Source organism: Zootermopsis nevadensis, unplaced genomic scaffold (assembly GCF_977971745.1).
Source record: "Zootermopsis nevadensis isolate Lab colony 2312 unplaced genomic scaffold, Znev_1.0 Znev_ptg000028l, whole genome shotgun sequence".
In the NCBI taxonomy this organism is placed as follows: domain Eukaryota; kingdom Metazoa; phylum Arthropoda; class Insecta; order Blattodea; family Termopsidae; genus Zootermopsis; species Zootermopsis nevadensis.
The window spans coordinates 21,027,964-21,050,492 of record NW_028259160.1 but is presented as its reverse complement, the minus strand read 5'-3'; the positions used below and the strand labels follow the sequence as shown (position 1 = coordinate 21,050,492).

Genomic DNA, 22,529 nt, shown 5'->3' with positions numbered 1-22,529 from the left:
CTACAGTGGAAATATAACACCTTACACATTTTTTATTTACAACTATTGATATTGCTAAACCATTACTCCTGGAGTTTAAGTTCAGCATGCTGCCCCATAATATCGGGGTATAATCCCCCTATTACTGTATGATAGATATTAAAAGTGTAAAGCTATCATTAAGAAAAAATTATGTTCTAATAATGTTACTTATGCCCATTTCTTTCTGAATGTAACCGCATGCTACACTGTGCTAGCATCCTGCAAGGGAGATACAAGATAAGAGTAGACGGTGAACAGGAATGGGAACAATTTATAATGAGTGTATGCAACTGTCATATTAGAATAAATATATCAATACGTGAAGGAAGGAGGTGAAGGGCAAAAACGGACATAACCTCAATCAGAATACTGGGAAGTAAACTAATGACCTTCAGAATACAAAGCATAAGTGTTAACCATAAAACACCCCTGTTTTGTAATGTGAGAATGTTTCTTGATCAATGAAGAATTAGCACTGCACAAAACCAACAAAACGAACGTCATGGTTGAGTGGTTAACACTCCTACTTTGTATAATAAATTCTTCTCGGGCTACCAGCTGTGTAAGGTGGCTTAATGAAGAAAACACAGATGTTTCGAGAACCATCTTCATCCTCAAAGAATTTATTATACTTAGTCGCCGTGAAAGCTTCAGATCATACTCCTGCTTTGTATGCAGGTCCTGTGTTCAAATCTCAGCCCCAAGACCGGCTATCTGACTGGGGTTTTCATGATTTTCCTCAGTCCTTCCAGGCAAATTCTGGAATAGTACCTTAAATCAGGCTACAACCACTTCCTGCTACATACTTTCCAATTCACTATCACCCTCTCATTCCGAGCTACTGAAAAAGCGTCGTTAAATAAACTACAAAATAAAAACCAAGAACACAGGTCATATAACGAGTTCGATGAATGGTTGCCAGTGTCATACACCACCAATGGAGATAGTTCTGTTCTGTATTCCTTTTATTTATAAATTACATGGTAACTTCTAACTTCTTTCCCTTGCCTTCTGAAACGCATACAATTCTATAGAATCTTTTCACCCACAAAACTGAAGAGCCTCGCCGGGTAGAACACCTGAATAAAGTAGTAATCGTAGAACAACAGCTGTGTTTTATCTGCACTGAATGACAGAAAGGGGCAACAGGAAAGAAAAAGGTTTATCAACCACTTTGAATATACCACTTTATCACAAAAATAAAATGTCTTGAGTGAATAAACCTTTCCACCATACAGCAGTGGTATATCAAACCAAGTACTTTACACTGTATAGCAGTGGTCCCCAACCTTTTTGTGCCTACGGGTACATTTGAGAGTTCATGAGATCGTGGCGGTCACCAACCAATTAACAAAGCCAAATTTTCTTTTCACTGGACAAATAAGATATGGACACCAAATAATACACAAAAAACACGACGTTTAATGATATAAGAAACCATTCATTCAAAAATACGTAGTTTTATAAGTACAATTATTATTACTCAAGTGGGAAGTTAGTGTGATGTTTGGCACCACATTTCATCAGCCAGTTTTTCAAATTTGGGAGTGTAGGATGATGTTACTGCTCGCAAACAATCGTCAAGATTGGTGTCAGTAAGTCGAGATCTGTGCTTTCATTTTATGATGTTCATGGTTGAACGGCCTTCATTATTCAGTATAACCACTTTCCGTAACAATGCGGGCACCCAAAAAAAGCCTTGGCGGGCACCGCGTTGGGGACCACTGCTGTGTAGTATACACATAACACAACCTTGGAAATATTTATCACTGATTTTTTTATATTAAGTTGTCATGGAATGTATAAATAATATTTTCATGATTAAACTTCAACAAAAGACCAACAGTTGTGATAGAAAAAAATTAGGAAGACATTTAATTACGGACACTTCTGGCATGGTGATTAAAGATGAGTTATGTATCTTTATTAAACATTTAAATACAGTTATGTTTATAAACTACACAATAGACTGAACATGATCCCAAATGATATGTATGACAATGATTTGTATAATAACTAAAATGACTGAAACGCCTTATTATGTTAAAGTTTTCGCTAGAGATGGGCTGATGCCACAGCTGGGCCACAAGTAAAGGAGAAGAAATTATAATCAATGGACGATACAAAATGTGAGTGTATAACTTATGTATTATTTTTTCATATTTGACTCGTGGATCAATTTTAAATAGTTAATATTTTGTAATTTCTTCCTCGTAATTTCCAGCTCCTTTTGAACTCCTGCTAAATGCTTTATTTTCTTGATACAAAAGTCAAGATTTTTATTAATTTCAATGGAACCATCAGAGATTGGGTATAAATATTTCTTAAATATAATTTGCAAAGTGCTCAAAGCGTAAGTAGGACCTGAGGCTCAAAGTTTATTTCACTGAGGTAACCGTTATGCTTTGACTGTGATTTAAAAGTCAGATACGCTCCAGAAAAAAAAAATCCCTTCAATATCAAGCACGTAATGCTGATCAGAAGTATTGCTACTAATAAAACCATCTGTTGTTATGTTGCCAGTGATGGTTGTATACATCAGATGAATCCAGGTCTCATTTCAGAAATATAAGAAAACCTTGTTCAAGTATATTCTCAGTGTGCCCTCTCTGTTACAACATTGTTTTTTGCTTTTATATTCTATTAAAAAATTAAAATTAAATCCGTGGCGTAACAGCCCCCTGAGAACCAAAGCCGACTAGCTGGCCTCACGTTCACATGCCTAAGCAGAGGTGAACGATCATCCAACCAGATATACAGCAACGTGCGGTCAGCATGACGAACCCCTCCGCAATTGCTAGTTTTCCTGACTGGATTACGCTACTTATTGTAGCTCCCCAATTTCCTTACGATGCTGGGTTGGCACCGGTCCCATACACTGGCCGGAAGCTCATGAGAAAATTTCTTCTCCCCCGAGACTCGAACCAGCGCGCATTCCGTATCGCCGGTCCGAAGCATGATGCCTCAGACCACGCGGCTACAGCGCGGGACTTTATATTCTATTATTTTTGTATTTTTTAAATTTGAAACCAATGTCCTTCGACACTCTTTTTGAATACTCTGTGTAGTTATGAAAATGAATGCCTCCTTTCAAGATTACTGATAATTTATTTAATAACGGAAATTCTTTTCTCCCTGTATAAAAATTATAAATTACTTTCCTGATCACACGCTAATCAAAGTCACAAACAATTCATGTTGAAATGTGCTGGGTGATTTTATTTAATATTACCTGCTTTTCTCATTTCACATTTTATTGTTTCCACTTTTCAAGTTGCTGAATCCGCATGTTTCCTTGTACTGTCAATTGCGCAATTAACATTTTCACTTGACATTTCTTGATCTCGGTCTTCCTGCTGGCATTTCGAGCTTAATGTCGCTATGAAAGCGCGTGTAATTTGCGAATAATAATGCAACAAACAATATTTCCACTGAATTTTTAACGGCAATCACACTACTTAGAGAATAATATTCAATTTCACTTGCCGACTTGAGCAATGATGGTGGAGTATGTCCAGTATGCGAGTAGCTTTTTAACATGCGTTGAGACGTCCCATCTCAATGTGGGATCCAGACATGTTGCACTCTGAGTTATACCACCTGCTGTTCGATCCCAGTGCGGCAGTTGCTTCAGATGCCTGAAAATTATCATGAAGGACATAATAACTCAAACTGTAGATAGAATGTTTACATGCAAAATAAAGGAACAGCAGAAATTATAAATTAGTAATATGGTGATATATATTTATTTATTTAGTGTTCTGTCTGACGACAGGTCCATATGAACAGGATCCTTCCATCCTTTTCTCGGACTGGGACCTGTTCATATACGTTCTTGGCACATGATCCAGAAGTGGTTTGCCATTGCCTTCTTCTGTGTGTGAATGGAGTAATTGTTGGGATGCCACGGAGAAACCGGGGAAGCCCCCGGAGGAAAACTCCACGGCCTTGCCCAACACAAGTTATAAGTTCGGGCACCGCCGGGAATCGAACCCGAGACCCCAGGATTTCAAGGCCAGCGTTCTAACCGCTAGACCACCTCATCTTATTATTATTTAGTGTTCTGTCTGACGACAGGTCCATATGAACAGGATCCTTCCATCCTTTTCTCGGACTGGGACCTGTTCATATACGTTCTTGGCAGATGATCCAGAAGTGGTTTGCCATTGCCTTCTTCTGTGTGTGAATGGAGTAATTGTTGGGATGCCACGGAGGAAAACTCCGTGTTGCCCAGACCACGGTCTTGCCCAACACAAGTTATAAATTCGGGCACCGCCGGGAATCGAACCCCGAAACCCCAGGATTACAAGGCCAGCGTTCTAACCGCTAGACCACCGTGGCCACATGGTGATATATAAACATACATAATTTCAAACTGAAAAATATAAGTCATTAACTGAAAGGTTGAAACCTGCATCAAGTTGCCAAATTTGTAATTTTAACAGACACAAGGTTCAGTTTAACGCTCTGATGACTTATAAATTTCCAGTTTCAATTACAATAACAAGGATTTTAAATAACCCTTATGATTTCCAGAGGTCAGACTCTACTGCGATTTAAGCTTTGGAAAATACATTTCTTACGTTAGGGGCACTGGTATAGTGTGCCTCAGCATTGTGGTCTACAAAGGATGTACAGAGATGATTGCTGCCATGACGCAACTTTCTGCTTCCTCCGACAGGGCCCATGCTGAGCGAGGTGCAGTCAGTGTTGGAGTAACAGTGTCCAGGGCGGAGTGGGCTGCGGAAATAACCCCTAAGGTTTCCACAATGCAGCCAATGGCGCTTCAGTTCGGCTTGAACCTCGCCATTCAGGAAACAGTATAGGACCGCCACAAAGAAACCCTGAAAACAGATCACAAGGCACTGCTGCCAGATGGACCACATCGCTCCAAATGTCATAAATGTAACAGTTTCAAGGACACGCAACTTTCTAAACTTTCTTAATTGTGGCCTTATGGGTTGTAATCCCATACAGTAATTCAGGTGGTTACCAACATTTCACCTTCATCTTCAAGGCAATATGTTCCTCCAAAATATTTGAAATCACCTACGAGTCTACTTGGTGTAAAAATCGCTAAGACCACAATCAACACTTTTGTTACTATGAGGACCTTAATCTCAGATTCTAACCTTTGCCTCCTTCTTATTAAGGCACATATTCACATACAGAGGAGTAGCTACTGTCCGATACTGGTAAGTACGGCCGTATTTGAAGGGACGTAAGCAGGTATGCAGCATTTGGTGTAGGTAAGGTAATGCTCTATGTATTGTGCAGTGTTGTCTCAGTTTGAAAACCGTCGATTTCAAGTACAGACAGCCTGAGTTGTGTACCGGACAATGAGCTGGTAAATGTGTTTTGCACTGATAGCAGTCACGTCGGTTGCAACCTGTAGTCAACCCCCTAGCACTCGTCGTCCTCCGTCGCCCTGCTTCCTTCCAGTGACAAACTTACCGGTCTCGGACTACAAGGGCCATATTCTCACTTGGATGAATGGAGTGGTTGGAACTTTCAAGTACGAGATGACGGAATATGGCAGTCGCATAAGAATTACAGACTGCATCACCGAGTGCATTCACTCATTAATTTCAATTCGCGATATAATTACGACATTGAACTGGATATTGTTTTCGGTTTTGTAACATGCGAAAACTCGTCGGAAGCTACACTGAACAGCAAATGCATTTCAGCTTTTTTAAGATTAACGTAGTGTTCCGGGAAAGTTAAAAGGTTGATGTGTTCATAATTCAGATGCAGTGCGATGGTATATTGATAAATGTGTTCTTTAAAATGACTAGAACATCGTTCATCTTCATTTGATAAGTAAGATCTGGCATGAAGAGTCCAAAAATTATATCTATAGCAAAGCTGATGTACGGCTCTGCGGAGGGAGGGAGGGAGGGAGGGGGGAGAGAGAGAAGAAGAAGAGGAGAGAGACAGAGAAAAACACACACTCTAAACTAGATGATAAGAATTCAATCTGTAAATTTATATGGGATATTCTTATTGCGTCTGACCTGGAAGGAAGCAAACAGCTGGTCGCAGAACAGCCAGGCTATCTCAACGCCTGGATGCACGCCGATACTGTAGCTCATCCCCAGGAACACCGTGTAGTGTACCCCAAACAGAGGGACCAGCACTAGTGTAGACTTTGCCCATCGTCTGGAAGGAACATAGTCGGGGGCTATATTTAATTTATTCATAGTTCTCGCAAGAGAAACACAATGGGGAGGTCATGTCTTCTTGTTTATGTCTACTATCTGGCCTCATGTAACACGTCACGCAATAAATTTAATTTTAATTAAATGCGAAATTACATCCACACTGTATGTTCACGGTTGAATTTCATTTTATTTTTTGTTACAGGCTGTCTACTTCATATCAAGGTAAAATTGAAATTCATCAAATTTCTGAATGCAAATGAAAGATGAGTGGGAAAGTGTACTACCAACTGGAGCAGATTAAATGGACTGTCATGTTCAAAGTAAAATTAAATATTTATTTTGAAAATCTGTTGTTAAAGAATTTTTAAAAAGAAAGGAATAAATACAACATATATTATATATAAATTTAACATATTGACATAAATAAAATGTTGCTAAAACCTGAATTTTGTAACAACAGAACATTATTACTATCCATTGGAATCCTTTTTAAAAAAATAGTTGGAAAGAAAATATTAAATTTTATATATAATCCTTTTTGTTGTTAGTAAATATTTAAAAATATATGTAGTTTATGTCTGTAAATAAACTTACATATCTGTTAAATCTTGCATTGTCCCTTCATTTTTGTAGAATGTCCAGTGTTTTGATTCTCTGTAAAAATATATTTCCCTACCAACGCCGATAATCAGGAGTCTACTGTAAAAGTTATATTTACATGAAAATGAAATGTACTACGCTGATATCTACCAAAATAAAATCTGGCTGACAACTAAGCTCCGAATTTCATAGGTAATAGATGAAACATGAAAATGAACACATGTGTTACCTCCACTATACAATTATTTAATGCATTTCCAAATTTGGTACTTGTGGGTTATCGGGACACATCACTTTAAAAATAGGTTAGGTTAGTTGTCATTTATTGAAATAAAATATAATAACTTTCAAGTATATGTCATTTATCCACACACATTAAAGCATTTTTAAAGCAATGAGTCCCGATAACCCACAAGTACCCCAAATTTTTTCTGGATACAAGACATTAGCCGACACACTCAGTTTTAACAAATTATAATGATTTTTATTTGCATTTAATTATCTCTTCACACTGTAGCATTTTAATAAACCTAGCGTCATTGCAGTTGTTCAGTTTGTATATTTACCTGATTAATGGCATTCTGAATGGTAATTATGGTTCAAAGTATGGATTATTGGTGATATAAAAAGAACTGTAGAATTCAATGTTCAATTGGCAATATCAGACACCCCACTCCTCATATTAGTCCACTGGATCGAGGGTTTACTGTATTGACAAACCCAACCAACAGAAGATATGTCAAACCACGCAGAAGTGTACGCTATCATTTCAGTGTATTTGTTTAAAGATATAACAAATGTTGCAAACAAAAACTACTCGCGACTGAACTTTTGCCATTCTGGTAACATTTGATGTAGAGTGTGATTGCAGCTTCGTACATATGTGGGTTACAGTGGACTAAACTTAAATTTGGTTCACAAATTTTAGATCTTATACCATTTGATGAAACTGAATTATGTGGTCTCAGGAATAAAGCATTGACATGGGTTCAAAACCCCGATGTGAAGAAGGATGAGAGGGAGACCACGGAAACGATGGATAGATGACGTGGAGGAGGATGAGAGGATGATGGGAGTGAGGGGATGGAGAATAATTGTGAATGATAGGACAGAATGGAAAAAACTCGTCGAACAAGCCAAGACCCACATAGGGTTATAACGATACAAGAAGAAGACGGGTTCAAAACCATATTAAACTAGAATTGTGTGTGACAGCGTAATCAAAGTGCATGATCGTACCCCCACCTGTAGGTCCTGGTTTCATCACACACCGAGGCCCTGAGCTTGAGGAGCAGCACACGGACAATGTTCACAAACAGCATAAAGTTCAACTGCAACACAAACATAATTATGCTCGAACCGGTTTGAATTTCAGGCTTAAGAGCCACGGATGTTCATCCGCAACTTTCTGTGTCATGCCGTCCTGTATCGGTAGAGGTCTTGAGAGAGGCCAATCACTTGTTCATGGGGTCCTACCAAATATTTAATAGATCAAGTAATTTACAATTACTTAACTTAGCCCAAAGAATAATGAAAGTCACATGTCCCAAAATAAATCCAAGAAACATATATCAATAAAGGTTCAATATGAAAACAGATTATTAAATATGAACAACAGTCCCTACATTAAAATATTTTAATCAGAATGCTAATTTTGGAACACGCTGTATACGTTCATTTTGTGTACAGGTTGCAAAGAACACATAATAAAGTTGTGACATCCACTTGCTTCTGTATTAAAAAAACTGGATATGCTCGGTAAAGCTGATAGCTACTTTACTCACGAGTATGGAGAATGTTGTGGGTCCTCGTATAAGGAGAAACAGCAGTTCACTAGAGTTAGTGGTCCAACATAATGTGTCCTCGAGCAGGGCACGCCCTACTACCCATGGCAGCACAAACAGGGCTGGCAACCCTGCAAAAGTCTCGTGAATTACGACGGGTATAAGGGAATAATAAATTTCTCGGAATGTATCGAAAGAACAGAAGATTGTGAAAGTTTCAGAATGTAACAATATAACTCAATTAAAATTTCTATAAATACGTTATACTTATCATGTGACACATTTTAATGGGCGACAGAAGATTTTAATTAAACTAACGGCTTCAGTTGGAGTAACCTGGTAAAGAAGGAAATATTAAATTATCCTTTTGAGAAACGTGAAGAATTTTAGGTTGAGTTCCATGAAAAACTGAGGTCACAGCACCAACTAATTCAAGCGACAAATTTTTGTACGGTCACCAAATATCAAATTTCACTGAAATCCATCAAACAATTTCACAGAGTAAATATTCAGATGGACAGTCTTCCACATTATGCTTTCGTTTCACGTACTGTGAAAAGAATGCATAAAGGGGATCTTCTCTTGTTCAAGCTCAGAACTGACTGGACTTATATCGATCTTATTTATTTACTTCAGATTACTTTGTAACTCTAACTGAACAAATCAGAGTTCTTTGATGAATTTTCGTCATAAACTGAGTTAAGAGTTTCTTCAATAAAATATTTCTCAGGACTTCAATGTACAATAACGAAATGAATAATTTTGCAGATAATGTTATATATATATATATATATATATATATATATATATGCAGAATGCTGTTGTTATAAGCCTACTTACTTCCTTAAGTCAATCTTGCTTTCTTAAGGAATTAATAACAATTGTTCAACTAGCAAAGTAACTCCGTCACTTATAGAGCCTGAAAAAAAATCATTAATGTTTTAAAAAATTCGTGACATTTTAGCCAATATTCTTACACCTCGCGTCATTATAATATTACCTTATTATTATTTTCTAATCAACACCAAGTCCCACACGCGGTATATTACATTTTCAGCCCGGCCCATATAATCGTCTCCGATTTTATCAACGTAATAAGAAGCCCATTCTGCAGCCTCATTCTAGTTTCAAGTTTCTCCAACAGAATTCGCCCTCGGACAATGGCCGATCTGAATTACATTCTTCGAGTAGTTGCTACTTACCCCAGCCGAGCAGCACGTACATACTAATGGCGCTGGTGTCAGAGAAGAGGGCCATGAAGATGAGATTGTGGAGGTACAGCCCCTCCATAAGGATCCAGGAGTAGTTCGCCATGATGCAATATTGCCACACACTCGTCACTGTCTTGCATAGCCAATTGTCCTGTAACAAGGCACGGTTCCATAACGTGCCTCAGTATCCTGCAAAGTGTTGATTTTTGCCTTCTGGGCTTCGTCTGAACTATAGTTCTCGTTCAAGGTCACAGCTTTGTTCGTCACTCACCTGATCGTAGAAGTAGGATGACCCATCCTTTTCTATGACGTCCATACGTAAGCCGACGCCGCTAACGAATAGAACGTCCTTCAAAAGCGCCATGAAGGCGCGCATTATGAACGACACGAACAGATGAAGGTGTAGCATGTTGCGAGGACAGCGCAGCTTCCTGTGGGCGAGTTCGTGAGTCATCACTGCATGAAAGGGGCAAGGACAGCGGTTTCCTGGGAACGGGTTGCAGACGGGACAAGAAATCCATACGTAATTTCTACCGGGAAACCTGAAGGAAACGGGTCCACTTGGCAAACCTGCGTTGAGATAGTAGAGTAAGTAATAATTTTTGACGGAGTGAAGTGCAGTCAATTGGCTCAGGAGAGATAACGTAATGAAGTCGTGTGGAAACCAGCCATGAACGTTTTCAAGACAGGAGCAAAATTTTTTTTAATAAATTTGAGCGAATATTAGTTTCTGAAGAAGGACCCAACTTTAGAGACTTTGCCTCTAATAACTACTGTCCACAGATGGCGATAAAAACCCTGTTGGGGGAAGTCGTTTCTGGTGCGGTGCGGGGGGAATGTTTACTGCCAGGTGGACTAGAGGGCTGCTATTGGTGGGAACTGTGATACGTCAGAGTTTACGGCTACTACACAGACTGAAAACATCACGCAGTTAAGAGTAGCGTGTAGTGAGTGCATCTGTACTGTGTTCTGTGGGCGTTGCGATAATATTATAGATTAAATCGCTGTGCCACTGTGAGGTAATCTTAAAGCTGTACACATTAGAACACGTGAAAGATTGTCGTCTGTTGTTCGTTCAGTGGTTGTGGAACGAATGCTTTTAGGATCGGTCGTCAACTCACCGCGAAATTTGCGCATGCGCGTATATCGAATTCTTAGCAGGGATTTTCTCCTGGTCTGCGGACTGTATTGACGCTGGTTTACAATTCAACTTACTTTATCGAGGCCAACATGCAGAACGCGATGACCAACGTGGAGAGTGACACGGCGTACCCCACTTGGGCGATTGTCTTCAGGGCGGGGAAGTACCCCTGGAAAACAAAATAAGGTTTTCTGCAGGTACTTTCAAAGTTTAAGCATTAGTGGGCAGTACATAAACGCCTAAAATTTATTTATTTATTAAATTCTATGGGATTCTTAAGAACTCTACCGCACAGTTGCCGATGTTTATAAATAACATTTCAGTTTAGTAAAAATATTTTTGAATATTTGCATAAATATGGATTTGTTACGTAGACGTGTAGGATATGAACAGCGACAGATTAGGACTGACCATTGTTGTTCACGCGATTCTGTGTCGTAAGGGTCTTTTTCACGCCATCTGCTGTGCACATGCTCTGTGTTCTCACTTAATTCTGAATCGAACAATAAATGCAACAAAATTTTCTGCTGGAATTTTGTATATACGTTTACGCTCAACGGCAAGCAATTCTAACCCAACACGTTCTCTTTTCCACGGTCATGTTGGCAATGAGGCCTACAGGATAACTGGGTTTTTGCACAAGATTCAAAAGAGAACGTTTTGGAGTACAGGACAGTTTCAAAGACACTTTTTACGCCACTTAAACGTCGACGGCGGTCACCACACATGCGCACAAGATCATGGGTAATGTAATCAAAGACTCAGATCACGAATTTTATCATCCCTTACACTGTATTAACGAATGGAGGTTATGTTAGAAACACTAGATTGTTTGCCTGTAAGTACCATACAAAATCTGGCAAGAATCCGATCAACTGTTAACGACTTGTTATACTAGTTCCCTGAATCACCGATAGATGGTAGCTCGATCTCAGCTGAAAGCCGGAATAGACAGACTTTAAAAACAACTGAAGGTCTTTGGAACCTCGGCTGCTTACCAGACGCAAGTGAGACTTTTTATTGCCGGAGACACGAGACGTCCATAACTTCTCACCGTCCTTTACACAGCATTCCAATACAAAGACAATTGTCTGTCGAAACGCTTTGTTCGTCTTTTCACAACCTTCTAGCAGACACTAACATCTGAGCACGGAATGAAAGCTGGAGAACAGGAAATCTCATCGTCTGAAATCTTTTCACACGAAAGGCGCACTGTGGACTGAAATGCAGTGGGATACGTTACCGACAAGAAATTTGTAGTCTCTGACGCGGATAGAATCCTGGTCTTCCGAGCGTCACAGATGCCATCTACTAGGAGCAATGAATACTAGTACTTTGTATTTAAAAATGTTTGAAACGAGAGCTAAAGATCGATATTTTCGTCATGGACTCGCACCAGTTGCAACTGTAATTTATTAAATATGGCAAATCTGTTGTTAGGATGATCGAACTACGAGTGCAATATGGTCACGTAACACGCATGGAAGATATGACAAATATGTTAATCTACTAGAAATCGATTAGTATTAAATTAATCGGATGTTTTTCAGATCAAACACGAAATGATACCAACGGACGGAATAATCTGAGATACGTTTGTCCTCACAGTTCACAGGACCGAGTATTTGGTATGAACTATTATTGCGATAAAAATCTCGCCACTGATAGCTTTTGGGAGAACCAAAATAAAGTTATTGATTCCAAAAAAAAAATACACTTTCTCTCTCGCTTGTCGAAACGTGAATTTGTAAGACCAATGGTTATCTTTCCTGATTGGTGGAATAATTTAAATTCAAGTCAAAATTATCCTCCTGACTGCTGGATTTAGCAATCGAGATAAAACCTTAAGAGTGAAAAACAATGCAATGTTATTAAGTCACTTAGACCAACTTTTATACTTAAATTAAAATTAATGCTGGTCCGAGCTCCGACTGAAAATTACTGAGCTCTGCGTTGCTTACTGAGATGAGAGGATTATTATCAAGGTCGCTGAAGTTGACGGGGACTGTGATGGTCAGTTCGTTGAAACAGCTGCTGTAGTTGGTCCACGTCTTGTTATTCTCGTCCCTGAACCACTCGCCTCTCGAGAGACACAACTTGGACGCGTTCGCCTGCAACCACACCGACAAATCTCAGCTCACCAATTGACACGAAAATTTTGTTTTGAAGCAACTAATTGCATGAAACAGAATCGTCTCTTCACTCAAATCCCCCCTCTGGTCCCAAAAAACAAACTATTTCCCCCCCCCCCAAATTTTAATATTACATTAAGATCGATACTTGCGTCTTCCAATTGGTTTGTTCCACTAAGTTCTTCCAAATAAAATTCTGTTAGAAGAAGCTATCTTATGGGATGTTGCGTCGTGTAGTTTGGTAGATGCTGACGTTTCAGAGAGACTTACTGCCTTCCTGATGGTCAATCCGTGAGAGAACTACATTCATAAGCGTCTCAGTGAGAACTTAAAATCTCAAACGTTTGTAGGCCTTTTAAATCTCTGCCATTTATTCTGCATGAGACTATTAATATTAGTTAAAATACAAATTACTTACGTCTTCACATTTATAAAGTTCTCTTCCCCTCAGCAGACTCATCTCACAGATATTACTCTCCTATTACGAGTCTAACAGACGCTCCTAAGAGAGATATCTGATCATTCTCAGAAAATAAACTAAATATCACAAAATATTAACCAGAGGCTTAAACTTCATTCAGAAGCCAATTTAGGGCCTGCATTCGCGACAAATTTTTCTTCGTTTTAACCCCCTGAACACATGTTATAAATATTACCCAAACTTTTTAAAACACCCTGTATATGCTGTGACGCAGGCCACCAAGGGATCTCCCAATCAAGAAACTGGCTTTACCTGGTTATCGAAGCCAGCGATGTAGTCCGCACAGCGCTGCTCGTGGGTCTTCCCCGATGAAGTTGGGGGCCAACACATGATCCCGTCCCACACTTGAGGGCAGAACATCCCAACACCTGCAGTCGGAGAACAGAGGCGTTTATGTTAGGTCAGGACAGTGATGATATTAAGTGGGGGGTGCGTATTACTTGAGGAATTAAGACGGGAAATCATGGCATTTGAGCCACGCTTTTGGGAAATCATACGCTAGGGGGTGCGGCCTACATTCATAGTGAATCAGTGTGCCAGCCGGCATCATCGAATTAGCATTTGTTTCTTAGTTACGGGCGTTTTGGTAGTGCATTACACCGACTCTCCTGCGATTTCGGAATGGCGTGTGAATCAAATTTTGCCAAAGACTCGCCAAAACGGCTACTGAAACCTATGAAATGCTAAAGCAAGCATTTGGGGAGTCCGCAATAGGTCGTGCACAAACTTTTGTGTGGCATTCACGTTTTAAAAATGGCCGAACCTCTGTCGATGATGACGAGCGTTCTGGACGACCATCTTCGAGCACAACGCCCGAAAATGTTACGAAGATCGACGTCGTACCATCAACGACTTGTGCGACATTGTTGGGATAGGCTCTGGGACCTGTCAGCTGATTCTAAAGGAAGAACTCCACATGCGACGCATTCTGTCTGAGGACCAGAAGCAGAATCGACTTCTCGTTTGTCAGGAGCTCAAAGATCTTGCAAGAACCGACCCCAATTTCCTTTCTAAGCTCCGTGTGACTTCTTCCTCTTCCCAAAGATGAAAATTCAGCTAAAGGGAAGGAGATTTGAGACGATAGAAGAGATTCAGGCAGAATCGCAGATGGTGCTTGACAGGCTGACAAAGAAAGATTTCCAGGGATGCTTCCAGGCTTGGCAGCGGCGCTGGGATCGTTGTGTTCACTCCCAGGGGAACTACTTCGAGGGTGATGGATGAATTTAATACCTGAGATAAGTGTACGGGTTTTTAAATAGGCGCAGTATGGAAACTTTCCGATCGCACCTCGTACGTCTAATCCGAGAGTTTCTTTAGACGTCGTTTCGGTCGACAAGTTTGGAACCAAACTGTGACGTAATATGAATACAGCCAAGTAATTGGTGAGCAGCCGGAGGCTGCTGGAACACTGAAATTATGAGTTCGAGTCCCACTCAAATAAAAGATGTTTTCTCGTGTTCTTGTATGATTTTGGTGTCCAATGTAGGCACAGGCCTTGCGAAATGAGTGATCGGACGACCACAAAGGATGAATTTAATTTAATGAAGACACAAGAATCCGGTTAAGTAAATGAAAGTAAGTCAATTGAATAAAAATTTACTTGGATATTATCCATCGTCTAGTAATAAAACGTATCTGGTGGGCCCAACTGAGTAGGAACCTGAAGACGGAGATAGAGCCCCATCTCCGAAACGTCGTTTTACGTTTTTTACGTTTTATTACTAGACGATGGATAATATCCAAGTAAATTTTTATTCAATTGACTCTTCACCATCGTCAAGATGTTTTAGATTTGAAATGAAAGTAAGAATAATATAATAGATATTATTTGGCGAAATAAATTTAAACAAATTCTGTAACTTCTTTGTGTCAGTGAACAGAGCAATCACAAGACAGCGATAGTCACTTAACCCTCTTAAGAACAAATTAAAAATAAATACTATTTCATAAGATAGTGTAATTGCGTCATATTGTGAATATTATAACAATTATTTATTTTAATCCGTCTGATCACAATATTTTTAAAATTTCCTATAATTAAGATAATAAAATATCATTGATGTTCCATATCGATTGATCGATTTACATTTCCGAAATGTAAATTGATCAATCGATATGGAACATCAATGATATTTTATTATCTTAATTATAGGAAATTTTAAATATTGTAAATCGATCAATCGATATGGAACATCAATGATATTTTATTATCTTAATTATAGGAAATTTTAAATATTGTAAATCGATCAATCGATATGGAACATCAATGATATTTTATTATCTTAATTATAGGAAATTTTAAATATTGTAAATCGATCAATCGATATGGAACATCAATGATATTTTATTATCTTAATTATAGGAAATTTTAAATATTGTAAATCGATCAATCGATATGGAACATCAATGATATTTTATTATCTTAATTATAGGAAATTTTAAATATTGTAAATCGATCAATCGATATGGAACATCAATGATATTTTATTATCTTAATTATAGGAAATTTTAAATATTGTAAATCGATCAATCGATATGGAACATCAATGATATTTTATTATCTTAATTATAGGAAATTTTAAATATTGTAAATCGATCAATCGATATGGAACATCAATGATATTTTATTATCTTAATTATAAGAAATTTTAAATATTGTGATCAGACGGATTAAAATAAATAATTGTTAAATACTATTTATAAATTCAGTTTCGAGGCGTGAGCCTTGTCGGTGGGACCGTGGGTTCGAATCCCACTCAAGCCATGGATGTTTTTCATGCTGTCCTGTGTACAGGTAGAGGCCTTGCGACGGGCCGATCCCTCATCCAAGGAGTCCTACCGAATGTCTATAGATCATGCCAACGGGAAGTTGGGACCCGTAAAGGGTACCGGAAAATGTATAAACATCGTTAAACCGGAAATAGAGGAGACGAAATTCAGTTTCTAACGTCAGAGATCATAACGCGTCTCCATCACCAAAGATAAATAATTTGTTAATTCTGTTTAGTGAAGTAATCGCTCTTTTTTTATGAAAATCGTACGAAACCCTCTGCTGGCAAGAAACATAATCACTGAATACTGACGTTGGCGGTAAATATAGTTACCACTAGTTCAAAGAATTAAGTGCTTTCGACGAATCACTCAGGTGAATTCTATTTTCCTGCTTACCACATCAGAATAAGCACAGAGAGGCAACGTTAAATTGCGTTCACTTCTGAGCTGGAATAACTCAACGACGAAGCTTTAAAAGCACAAACAGAGTAAACAGTTGCAGCCACGGGCCTTTCAGTCGGAAACAGCTCAAAGCCAAATTTGTACTTTTTTTATGAGATCAAAAAACACAGGGCAAGTTTACTTTGAAACTGACCACAAAAATCAATCCAGAAATCGTTCACCGATGTCCCTATATAAGAAAAATGCTGAAATTCGTGTCATTTAATTCAGTGGTATTCAACCTGGGGTACGCGAAGACATCTCAGGGGGTACGTGAAATTTAAAAAAAAAATTATTTAATGATAAACACTGAATAATCAGTAATGTAATTAATTTAATTTATTTTATATGTAGATTATATACTATGTATAACTTGAATTATACACCAACAACTTTGGGGGTACAAAGTTGAAGAGAAATTATATCCGGGGTACACGAAGACATCTTAGGGGGTACGTGAAATTTAAAAAATAATTATTTAATGATAAACACTGAATAATCAGTAATGTAATTTATTTAATTTATTTTAGATGTAGATTATGAACTATGTATAACTTGAATTATACACCAACAACTCTGGGGGTACAAAGTTGAAAAGAGATTATATCTGGGGGTACGCGAAGACATCTTAAGGGGTACGTGAAATTTAAAAAAAAATATTATTTTATGATAAACACTGAATAATCAGTAATGTAATTTATTTAATTTATTTTAGATGTAGATTATATATTATGTATAACTTGAATTATACGCCAACAACTTTGGGGGTACAAAGTTGAAGAGAAATTATATCTGGGGGTACGCGAAGACATCTTAGGGGGGTACGTGAAATTTAAAAAAAATATATTATTTTATGATAAACACTGAATAATCAGTAATGTAATTTATTTAATTTATTTCAGATGTATATTATATATTATGTATAACTTGAATTATACACTAACAACTTTGGGGGTACAAAATTGAAGAGAAATTATATCTCAGGGGTACGCGAACATTTAAAGGTTGAATACCACTGATTTAATTGATTTTACTGCCATAAAACCGGATAAACTTTCTTTAGTGACAGAAACCCATTGCAGAAATATAATTCGGGGTCTTATTCGTATATAAACAACATTCACAACGATCTCAAAATTACATTCGCATGCAATAGAGGGAGACTGACAATCTGTTTATCATAGGATCGAAGGTCCACTGCCTTTTAAATTAGAACAAAAAATACCTGCTTGTTTGCTATCCGTCCGCTGATACATCAGATGCAAAAACAAACCCACAGAGCGTACAGAGGACACGGAAGCACATCGGTCTCCTGTCTGATTAGACAGTTCAACGAAAGAGTGGCCAGTTAGTGACGTTTGGTCGTGCGGACAGAAAGACCAACAAAGCTAGCAGTGTCAAGTACGACTATGTATTGTTGGGAGATGAAATTCCGCTGACACGTGTCGTCCTTTGTCCTTTTTCAAACGCCATCTTCTTGCACTGCACCACAGACGTACGTTCAGGAAAGAACGCCTCACAAACCAAGTCTCTGGCTCGTCTGTGTAAAACCAGATTCTTGGAAAACAAAAATGAAATTTCACGAAACGGATTAACGTTCCAGACGTTTTCTGTACTGAAGAAAACGTTTGATCTTGTATTCAATCAACAGAAAATGAGCAGTGACTGAGGAAAAAGGAATAATGACTTTTCACTGACTCAATACGAATCCTACCAATCATCGCTCGCAGTTTATGACGTAGTGGTTGGCGTTACTAACTAAGTAACTAGGTGGCTTACGGAACCCGAAAGTTCATCACCGAACTAACCAAAGCCCTCCACCGGACCCTGTCCTGGGCTAACAAAATCCAGTTTCCTTCAACTCCCATCTCCCATAGATCCCGCCTGAGATTATCCTCCCATCTACGTCTAGGTCTCCCCAGCGGTCTCTTCCCCTCAGGCTTCCAAAATAGTGGACCCAACCAACCAGATGGCTTAGGGAACCCGAAGGTTCATCACCGAATTAACCAAAGCCCTCCACCGGACCCTGTCCTGGGCCAACAAAATCCAGTCTCCTTCAACTCCTATCTCCCATAGATCCCGCCTGAGATTATCCTCCCATCTACGCCTAGGTCTCCCCAGAGGTCTCTTCCCCTCAGGCTTCCCAAATAGTGGACCCAACCAACCAGATGGCTTACGGAACCCGAAGGTTCATCACCGAATTAACCAAAGCCCTCCACCGGACCCTGTCCTGGGCCAACAAAATCCAGTCTCCTTCAACTCCTATCTCCCATAGATCCCGCCTGAGATTATCCTCCCATCTACGCCTAGGTCTCCCCAGCGGTCTCTTCCCCTCAGGCTTCCCAAATAGTGAACCCAACCAACCAGATGGCTTACGGAACCCGAAGGTTCATCACCGAATTAACCAAAGCCCTCCACCGGACCCTGTCCTGGGCCAACAAAATCCAGTCTCCTTCAACTCCTATCTCCCTTAGATCCCGCCTGAGATTATCCTCCCATCTACGTCTAGGTCTCCCCAGCGGTCTCTTCCCCTCAGGCTTCCCAACCAGTACCCGGTGCACACCTCTTGTCCCATCCATGCGCGCTACATGCCCAGCCCATCTTATTCTTCTCGACTTAATCACCCTGACAATACTGGGAGAGGAGTACAGATTTTTAAGCTCATCATTATGCAGTTTTCTCCACGCCCCATCGTCTTCCCTCTTAGGCCCAAATATCCCCCTCAACACCCGATTCTCAAACACCTGCAATCTGTGTTTCTCCCTCTGAGTGAGAGACCATGTTTCGCACCCATACAACAATATCAACAGCTTATCAGCTGATTATGGACAATTATTTTTAGGGAATAACATTTCGGATGCAACACGCCCTGCGGGAAGATGGAATATTACCCTGACGTTATATTTAACTAAATTTGGCGTTATTTTTAGTGAATTTCACATAGAAAATGAATTCGATGATAATTGGTATGAAATGTTCAAGGCTGTTAAAAGTGAATAACTCCTGTACGATTAACCACGTCAATTCGGTTCAGAATTTTACGAAGTTACGGTGGAAACATATTCCAGCACTTGAACACACTCTATCAGAAAGAAAAAGAAATAAACTGCATTTCAAATTATTTTGACTGAAACTTTGAAATTATAGTTCGAAATCTTGAAAGACGCCGAAGTCTGTTGTTCGTTTAACAACGCCCTTCACGGCGTATTCAAAATTATAGTCTTCAGTTCTTAAGTTCGTAACATACGACCTCGATTATCGAAGGCCGCCTCCGGCCGAACCCAAGTTTCTTTCCCAAAGAAATTCGACCTTAATGCCTTACCGACAGTATAACCTCTTCTTTGAGCTCGATGTTTAGAATGTGAATTAACTGAATCCAAACCCCATCCAAAGGAAGGACTGAAAAACAGGTATTTTGTATACATGCCTAAGATTTCCGGTTTTGGAAATCACTTCCGAGGTCTTCCGACACATTTGCGTGTGCTACAGAACTCCCCGGAGGACGGAAAACATTTCAAATTTTTGTAAGTCCGGAAAAGAAAATCCCTTCTGGCGAGGACAACGAAGGAAAATTAACAGCTAGGCTGTGGGACATCGCAAAAGTTTCTTGTGAATTTTGGAAGGAGGGGAGAGGAGAGGGGAGGGGAGAGAGGGAGGGGAGAGAGGGGGGAGAGGGGAGGGGAGAGGGGAGGGGAGAATGGATTTTGTAGGAGCGAACAGACACACATCCAGTATGTCCCAAAAATATTTACACACACTCAAGGAATGAAATACAGACTTTTTAAAAGAAACTGAACCATTAAACATGTCAACATTGGCACTTTATGCTTTTTTTATTTTACGAATTTAGTGTAGGTGTTCAAAATGGCCACCTTCAGCTTCGTGGCGCTGTTGACAGCGGTGAGAAACTTACTGACAAGCGACCACCGAATTATAACATGACAAACTATGAAATCCGGCAATGTACATAATGCCTAAAGTCATTAGGCAAAATATGAAATTCAGACATTCTATGGAATGCCCAGGCATTTTATAAAATGCCTAGAACTTTTAGGCAATGTATGAAACTAACAGCTTATTTTATACTTTGCCCAGGTAGAATCCTAGGAATTTTATAAAATACCGCGCCTCAGATTCTTTAGGCAACGTATATAATACAGAAGTTTCTATAATACGAATTATACAGTTTTATTTTATATTTGCAGAAACTTAAATATAAAACATTTTTTTTAATTCTCAAAACTTTTGTTATGTTCAGGGTTTTAGAGGTGATAGTGGGGAGACAGAGATCACAACGTGGAGATCTCTGATGATATCATTTAGGTGAGTTGTAGATCAAACATAACCTCCTTCTGCGCAAATATTTCACCTATACATCGGAATTCACGAGACTTAAGGTCCGAGAATTGTACGGTAGAAACGTTAGCATACTAGAAATGGGTAAAACACACGTAATTAAATTACAGCTTCACTGACCTGTCACGTGGTAGCCTATTTACAAAACTCAAGTGAGTACTGCGCCTGCGCGGAAGGGACTTACCTGCGGACGCGGAGGGATTTCTTGAGACATTCCTGGAACAGGTTTCCTCCTTCGCTTTCAGCCATTTGAGCTGTTCCTCTGGGCTCAACACACGGAGTCCCTCCTGCAAAATAATCCATGTTAACTAAGTCTTTGTATCCCATGCCAGTGTAAAGGTCCGTACGTCTCGAACGAACTGCAGATTTTAGAGGTTATGTGATATCACAGATATACTGGCGGGAAAATGGTAAACTAACAAAGACAATGTTTATATTAAGTATATATCAAATCTTGTCCGTCTAATCACAATAATTCTTATTAAATATTAAAATATTACAATAATTAACATTTAAAATATTTAAAATATTAAATTTCTCATTTAATATTTTAAATGTTAATTATTGTAATGTTTTAATATTTAATATCGTGAAACATGAAAAATGATGGTCTAATGTAAATCGAATATTTCGATAAAGAACATCATTTAATATTTTAAATATTTTAAATGTTAATTATTGTAATATTTTAATATTTAATAAGAATTATTGTGATTAGACGGACAAGATTTAATATATACTTATTATAACACAATATGACGCAACTTTACCATCTTATAAAGACAATGTTTTATGACGCAGTAAACAAATATATAATTTCAATTGTATTTACCAGTACAAATGTGTTAGTGTACAATGCATCCATCTTGAAAACGAGTCCACTGAGGGATATCTGATTACGTCATAATTAAATTACAACCCATTCCTATGATTTGATGATTAGTAATGATACCGCGTTAACAGCTGCAGGCTTTTATCTATTTTAAACTCCGTTCCATGAATGATAAAAGTTTACAAGCACAGAACTAACTTTAAGTAGGTCATCTCGTAAATATTCTAGTTCACAGACACGTTGAGATGTTCGATAAATACTTTCAGAATTGAAAATATCTCTGTCCAGAATGTCCGTTCGTGACCCTTTTCGAATTTTAGATTTTACTTTGTAAAACGAACAAGACTTAAATTTCCCGACGTCGTAAACACCACGTCAGAGTATATGTGGAGATCAAAGAATTTGTGTTGTAACCACTACAAAGACGAGCAAATATTTAAACACGAGAAATGGCATTTGTACTCGGCTTTCAAAGACGTTTACACTACTCAGTTATGAAATCAAATAAAGGAAACCGATTGCAGGGGAAGGCCACGCGGTCTAAAACGTGGATCTTGACAGCAGTGATTCTCGGTTCGAACCCCATTCGACACA

The 22,529-nt window shown here is 38.8% G+C and overlaps 1 protein-coding gene across 5 annotated transcripts in view; it reads right to left on the bottom strand.

Moving 5' to 3' along the window:
- Positions 1-1,923: 1,923 nt before the first annotated feature.
- The window catches only part of LOC110833713 (secretin receptor), a 59,399-nt gene continuing 38,793 nt past the window's right edge, over positions 1,924-22,529 (bottom strand). For 3 of the 5 annotated variants that reach the window (XM_022072115.2, XM_022072118.2, XM_022072116.2), the window contains 11 exons: positions 21,288-21,390; positions 13,787-13,902; positions 12,883-13,032; positions 10,996-11,090; positions 10,052-10,211; positions 9,772-9,931; positions 8,570-8,700; positions 8,025-8,116; positions 6,039-6,183; positions 4,605-4,865; positions 1,924-3,659 (listed from right to left, as the gene is read on the bottom strand). In XM_022072115.2, the coding sequence (XP_021927807.1) occupies positions 3,555-3,659; positions 4,605-4,865; positions 6,039-6,183; positions 8,025-8,116; positions 8,570-8,700; positions 9,772-9,931; positions 10,052-10,211; positions 10,996-11,090; positions 12,883-13,032; positions 13,787-13,902; positions 21,288-21,390 (1,518 nt within the window). In that variant the 3' untranslated portion in view covers positions 1,924-3,554. Of the gene's footprint in view, positions 3,660-4,604; positions 4,866-6,038; positions 6,184-8,024; positions 8,117-8,569; positions 8,701-9,771; positions 9,932-10,051; positions 10,212-10,995; positions 11,091-12,882; positions 13,033-13,786; positions 13,903-21,287; positions 21,391-22,529 lie in introns of those variants that run through there. The other 2 variants (XM_022072119.2, XM_087357835.1) reach the window with 2 other exon arrangements.